Source organism: Triticum dicoccoides, chromosome 4B (assembly GCF_002162155.2).
Source record: "Triticum dicoccoides isolate Atlit2015 ecotype Zavitan chromosome 4B, WEW_v2.0, whole genome shotgun sequence".
NCBI classification, from domain to species: domain Eukaryota; kingdom Viridiplantae; phylum Streptophyta; class Magnoliopsida; order Poales; family Poaceae; genus Triticum; species Triticum dicoccoides.
The window spans coordinates 468108681-468115594 of NC_041387.1; the positions used below are offsets into that span (position 1 = coordinate 468108681).

Genomic DNA, 6914 nt, shown 5'->3' on the forward strand with positions numbered 1-6914 from the left:
GACTGGCCAAGTAACGGGTCATTTTCATGTTCGGTGGATTGCATAACGTTTATCCGTGGGCCGTAATGGAACTCTGATGTAGTTGGGCCAGGTTCCTGCTGGTCCAACGCCTCAATCAACAACATTGGAAACGATTCTACAAAAAGATTAACAAACAATGCGCAAGTCGCAACCAACCTATAATATAAACCTTTCTCAAAAAAAAAAAAACCCTATAATATAAACTAAAAAAAGAAAAGAAATGGAAATAAACAAAGCAGACACGAAAAGACAGCAATATCCCAACTTACTACCCCTACTCACTAATAAACCCCTCCCGCCCCCACGCGCGACGCCACCAAAACCCGAGCAACCCACGCCAACCCAATCGGTAGGGTTTTGGACCTCCCCCCGCCCGCCGCCGGCGCCGCCGATCGCATCAAGGAAGGAAGGAAGGGAGGGAGAGGCCCGCGGGCTCAGGCAGCAGGCAGGCAGGAGGAATGGCGCAGTCACTGGAGCTCCTGCTAATCCAGTTCCTGATGCCGGACAACGACGCGCGGCGGCAGGCGGAGGAGCAGATCCGGCGGCTGGCGCGGGACCCGCAGGTCGTGCCGGCGCTCGTCCACCACCTCCGCACCGCCAAGACCCCCAACGTCCGCCAGCTCGCCGCCGTGCTCCTCCGCAAGAAGATCACCTCCCACTGGCCCAAGCTTCCACCGCACGCCAAGGCTTCCCTAAAGCAGGCCCTCATCGACTCCATCACCCTCGACAACAGGTGCTTGCCCTACCCGACTTTCCCCACGCCCCCCGCCTCTCCGTAATTTATAATTTGTCATCTGCTGTATCCTCAGTTACACAGGGTTGTCTATGGGATAGCTGAACTGAACAGTTCGTGCGTGTGAGTAACGATTAACCCAACTGTGAGACCTAATGAGAACTGGAACCCTGTCGGGAGTAATTTATGGTCCATAGGTTAAGCAAGTAGTACAACTTACAGTGATCATGGTGACCTGTAATACATCTGGCCTGCTTGCAACCGATGTCTGCTACTGCCGTTCCTTGTATAATATTGTATTCATGTGCTGGTATTCCAAATGACAAATGGTTTGTTACGAAATGGAGATACTTTTGTGCGAGTTTTATCCGGAAATGGACAACTCGCTGGAAAGTTGCAGTCGGTTTGGTATGTCTTTTTTAGGGAGAGCAGTAGGAAATATACTTAGAATGGAGGAAGTTAGACTAGGAGGCAGAACAAATGTGAGAAAAGAGAACACTGCCTAATCGAATCCTAGTAAATATGGAAAAGTGCGAAGTAAACAATTCAAAATGTTACTCCCTCCATCCCATAATATAAGAGCGTTTTTTACACTAGAGTAGTATTTATGATGTCTCAGAAATTCACTCTATTGGAGTTTTTCTTCCTTGATCAAAGTCCTCTCCTTTAGACTTTAAATACTTATATTTGCATATAAAGTTTATCTGTGATGGGGTTGCCATAAACTGGGCTAACTTGAAATATGGAAGTCGAGATATGCATAGTACAGCTCTAACAAGTTACGATGACGATCGAGCATGGTTGATCTGTTTTCACTCGGACTAGCTAGTAGCCACCAATCATCAAGCTAATTCCCACCCTGGTGCAAATGCTGTTTCATTATTGTTCAATCTGCCTCAGTTTTTCCACATGAAATTTTGAGGGGATGATGAACTGATTTTCCTCTTGCTTCTTATGCAGTCATCTTGTAAGGAGAGGTAGTGCAAATGTCGTGAGCATTATTGCTAAGTATGCTGTCCCTGCAGGAGAGTGGCAAGAGCTGTTACCGTTCCTTTTCCAATGCAGCCAAAGTCCACAAGAAGAACATAGGGAAGTAAGTGTATCTCTTAGTTGACATGTATTTTCAATCTTTAATTATGTATGCATGCATTGTTTAGGGTGTAAGTATGGATATTTGTCTAATGAAACCTGCCATGTGGTTTTATCATAATATACTTGATACATGTGGACCACAATAAGAGCTTACTTGCACATTCCTTTTCTTCAATTTGGTATTTTTTTAAAGAACTGTCTGTTGCAAACTTGCAATCCTTCTGCCCTTTGCTTAATTGGCTAAGTATTAGTAGAGGTCAGTTTATATAGGTCGGTTGACCTTACTTAGTAAGATAGGGCTGTCAGCTACTAGACATGTATGGTCGATTTAGCAATGTACTTTCTATGTATTATAATTACGGACCATAAGCTAGCAATGTAAATGAGCTTGAGATTAAAAAAAATCCATACCTGTGATAGCTTCCTTTGCTTCCCCTGTTCCGCTCCTCTGGTTTGCCAGTCCCACAGGAACTTTATCCGCGTGGTGAGAACATGAAAATGTATTTTTTGTGTTGTCAGCCTGCAGCCACATGTCGGTGTGCTCTTTCATAATTGTTTGTTTGGCATAATGTTCAATAAATAGAGCTAAATGTTGAAATTTCAAGACCATCCAGAACTTAAGTAAGCATGGATTTTACAGTATGCGCGACTGGCCATCTTAGCTGCCAAAAAGCCTACACATTTCCAGCACTAAGGCTTTCATTTTTCTCCTACTGGTTACATAACCTTCAAATGTTGGATTTCATAAGGTTGCACTGCCTATGCATGTGCGAAGTCTTAACACCATCTTCTCTCTTTTTATTGATGGAAGTGTCTACCTGGTGTTCACTTTCTTCTATACTTCCTGTATATGTGTGTTAGTGGGGTTGGGATACTAATACAGTAATGTGTAACTAATAGGTAGTGCATTCTTTGACATCAAATGATCCGATGTATGTAGTATATGCAGTGTTGCAGAGAAATCAGCGTCCTAGTTCTGTATTTCGTAGGAATTGTTTGTGGATCCATAAATTATCTGAAGTGAACTATAAAGGAAAGAAATATGTGCTGCTTAATACTCCCTCCGTTCCTAAATATAAGGTGTATTAGTTTTTCAAAAAGTCAACTGTTGTCTATGTTTGACCAACTTTACAGCAAAATATATAAAGATTTATAATAATAAATATATAAAATGTAAAAATATAGTTCATGAAGAATCTAGTGATAATGATTTGGTATTTTAGATATTGGTATTTTTGTCTATAAACTTGGTCAAACTTAGAGAAGTTTGACTTTTTGGAAAAATAATACACCTTATATTGAGGAACGGAGGGAGTATCTTCCAACAAAATATCAATGCTTACTGACCCGCTCTTCTCTTTACAGGTAGCTTTAATTCTGTTCAGCTCCCTTACTGAAACTATTGGGACTACGTTTCAATCTCATCTGAATGATTTGCAACCTATTTTACTGAAATGCCTGCAAGATGAGACCAGCTCCCGAGTCAGAATCGCTGCCCTAAAGTACGATTAAGTTTGTGATATGTCGCTAATTTTGGCCTTCCTCATTTTACCATATTGTGACTGTAAAGCTATTTTTTGGTCTGTGCAACAGGGCTGTTGGATCCTTCATAGAGTATGTCAATGAAGGAGGAGACATTGTAAGTTCTTCCTATCTTTCCTGATTTTTATAAACATTTACTTTTCATGGTGAAAGTGTGTCATCATAGTTTTCATACTTATAGAAGGCCTTTTGGCAATGTTTTTCTTCAGCAGATCTTCTTTTATTAAGTACTCCCTCTGTAAACTAATAAGAGTGTTTAGATCACTACTTTAGTGATCTAAACACTCTTATATTAGTTTACGGAGGGAGTAGTACTTAATTTTTCTATGCGTTTGTTATTTTCTTTGCATGCAGCAGTGGTAATTTTGTTTGTCTTGTTCTTTTTAGAGCTGTAGCTTCTCTTAGCTGATTTTAATCTTCAATAGTATCTCATGCTACCGCTAGAGTTGCCTCTTATGCCTGATGAGCAGATCTTGTATTGGTATAACTGGTAGGTAAAGATGTTTCGAGACTTTGTTCCCAGTATCTTGAATGTATCAAGGCAATGTCTTGCTAATGGCGATGACGATGTTGCTTCCATTGCCTTTGAAATATTCGACGAACTAATTGAATCTCCTGCACCACTTCTTGGAGATTCAGTGAGATCAATTGTGCAGTTCTCGCTTGAAGTTTGCTCAAACCAAGATATGGAAATAAATATAAGGCAACAGGTTTGATCAGCCATCTGCATTATTGATTATATATTTATTGATTTTACAAAATAACTGACTGTAAATGCTCTTATTTGTTTCAGGCTATTCAGATAATCTCATGGCTTGTAAAATTTAAAGCATCTTTCTTAAAAAAGAACAAGCTGATTGTACCTATTCTACAAGTTATGTGCCCCTTGCTTACAGAAACAGCTAATGAAGATGAAGACTCTGATTTAGCGGCAGATCGCTCTGCAGCCGAAGTCATTGATACAATGGCTATCAACTTACCAAGACACGTTTTTGGACCAGTTCTTGAATTTGCTTCTGTGAACTTTCGTCACGTTAATCCCAAGTATCGTGAGGCTGCTGTTACTTCGCTGGGTGTTGTCTCAGAAGGTTGTTCTGAACATTTTAAGGATAAGTTGGAAGAATGTCTCAAAGTTGTTTTAGAAGCTTTAAAGGATCAAGAGCAGATGGTTAGAGGTGCTGCATCATTTGCTCTTGGTCAGTTTGCTGAACACTTGCAGCCAGAAATTTTATCTCACTATGAGAGTGTACTTCCATGCATCTTAAATGCACTTGAAGATCCATCAGATGAAGTTAAGGTAAAAGATCCATGCATATGACACTATGTGTATGTTACTATCTTCATAGTGCAAAGTAACATAGAAGTAGTATCATAGATATTGCATTTATTAGATTGTAGACTCATTTTGCTTTGGGTTGTGTTATGTTACAGTAACATATCATGTTACTCCATACACCTCTCTCCTCATTAACCTGCATGACACATAAGCAAACTTTTCTTGAAATGCGCTATGTTACTAGCTAAGTTACTCCCACTATGACCAGCCTGAAAAATAGCAGAAACTTTGGATATAAATGATATTGATTAACTTTGCATGGCATTTTCTGTAGTAATTAACTAATGCCAATAAGCTTTGCGATCTTGTAGGAGAAATCTTATTATGCACTGGCGGCGTTCTGTGAAGATATGGGTGAAGATATCCTACCATATCTGGAACCTTTGATATGCAGATTAGTTATATCTTTGCAGAGCAGTCCTCGGAACCTGCAAGAGACATGCATGGTTCGTATGGAAATCATTGCTCATAATTATCTATATGTCAAGACGGTGACAACCTTTTCCCCTTAAGTTATCTTATAAATTGACAATGATGATGTTTTGCTGCAGTCTGCAATTGGCTCTGTAGCAGCTGCTGCAGAACAGGCATTTATCCCATATGCAGAGAAGGTTCTTGAAATGATGAAAGGCTTTATGGTGCTCACTAAGGACGAAGATTTGTGCGCACGAGCTAGGGCTACTGAGGTTGTTGGGATAGTTGCAATGGCAGTTGGCAGAACCAGAATGGAAGCCATATTACCTCCTTTTATTGAGGCTGCTATTTCTGTGAGTCTTAATTCCAATACTTCAGAGTGCAGACAAACAGCAGGCTTTAGTGCAATTCTTTATGCTCTTCATATTTGCAGGGTTTTGGATTGGATTATAGCGAGCTAAGGGAGTACACTCATGGTTTTTTTAGCAACGTTGCTGAGATTCTGGATGATAGTTTCTCACAGGTAACAAGTGTAGTCTAAGTTTTGTTCATTTCACGAACGCTGTTAATGTTTACAGAAGTGGTTGCTGCACATTGCAGTATCTCCCTCATGTTGTGCCTCTTGCATTTTCCTCGTGCAACTTGGATGATGGTTCTGCTGTGGACATTGATGATGCTGATGGTGTTGACAATGGATTTAGTGGTGTTTCCTCTGATGATGATGATGATGATGAGCCAAGAGTTAGAAATATCAGCGTGAGGACTGGAGTGTTAGATGAGAAAGCTGCTGCAACTCAGGCTATTGGATTTTTTGCACTTCACACAAAGAGTGCCTATGCCCCGTATCCTTAAATGGGCTTAATACATATTCTTGCCATCTTTTGTTCTTCAAAATTTCCTGAACTGACACTAGGTACTTGGAGGAGTCGTTGAAAATTTTAATCAAGCACAGTGGGTATTTTCATGAAGATGTCAGGCTTCAGGCTATTATTTCCTTAAAACGTAACATCTTTCCTATTCCCCTTTAATATGCATGTTTGTAGCAGTTCTTTTGTTCCTTGTTTGTCAGGCCTACAGAATAACAACTACTCCCTCCGTCCCACAATATAAGAGCATTTTGCAAGTGGGACGGAGGGAGTAATAGATAGGCTGATGATTTTAGTTGTAATTGCAAAGTTCCAAACTTCCAGTAGTCATGTAACATACAAAAAGGTATTTAGATGAATAAACTTGTCACACGTAATCTACAGAATGTCTCCAGATGGTATATGATATCCAATGGTATATTGATACGGTATAAACTTTTTCACACCAAGATACATTAATGTAAATCACAAGATGCATTCATTATTGAGCTTCTTTTATATAATGATGTATAGTTATACTTTATGTCCATCATTTGAGGGGTTGTTTAGGTTTAACAGCTAATCTATTCAAGCTGGACCATCAAAGTTTCAATGCAGTAAACATCATGCTAGTGCAATCTTGGTAGTGTACCACTTATTACTGGATTTGCTCAAATAGTCGTCGAACCTGAACCTAGCAATCCAGGGAGGGGCTCAAAACCGATCTACCGATGCAGACCCAAATCAGACTCCTACATCATAGCACTTTTTACTTTTGTCATTTTTTTGTGTGGTATAGTTGGGAAAATCAAATTTATCTGGATCCATGGACCCTATACTGTGTAGAGACCAACTACAAACCGCAAACTCCTCTGTTCTGGTAGGTAACTACCAACAGATCATAAACAAATAGTGTATGGATTGCAAATGT

At 40.0% G+C, this 6914-nt stretch overlaps 1 protein-coding gene across 1 annotated transcript in view; it reads left to right on the forward strand.

Annotated features, from left to right (window-relative positions):
- The first annotated feature begins 333 nt into the window (after window positions 1-333).
- Window positions 334-6914, forward strand: part of LOC119290921 (importin-4-like) — a 9969-nt gene continuing 3388 nt past the window's right edge. The window contains exons 1-11 of the mRNA XM_037569604.1: window positions 334-754; window positions 1715-1847; window positions 3212-3348; window positions 3440-3485; window positions 3883-4098; window positions 4182-4685; window positions 5036-5170; window positions 5276-5491; window positions 5572-5661; window positions 5739-5980; window positions 6052-6140. Of these exons, the coding sequence (XP_037425501.1) occupies window positions 480-754; window positions 1715-1847; window positions 3212-3348; window positions 3440-3485; window positions 3883-4098; window positions 4182-4685; window positions 5036-5170; window positions 5276-5491; window positions 5572-5661; window positions 5739-5980; window positions 6052-6140 (2083 nt within the window). The 5' untranslated portion in view covers window positions 334-479. The remainder of the gene's footprint in view (window positions 755-1714; window positions 1848-3211; window positions 3349-3439; window positions 3486-3882; window positions 4099-4181; window positions 4686-5035; window positions 5171-5275; window positions 5492-5571; window positions 5662-5738; window positions 5981-6051; window positions 6141-6914) is intronic.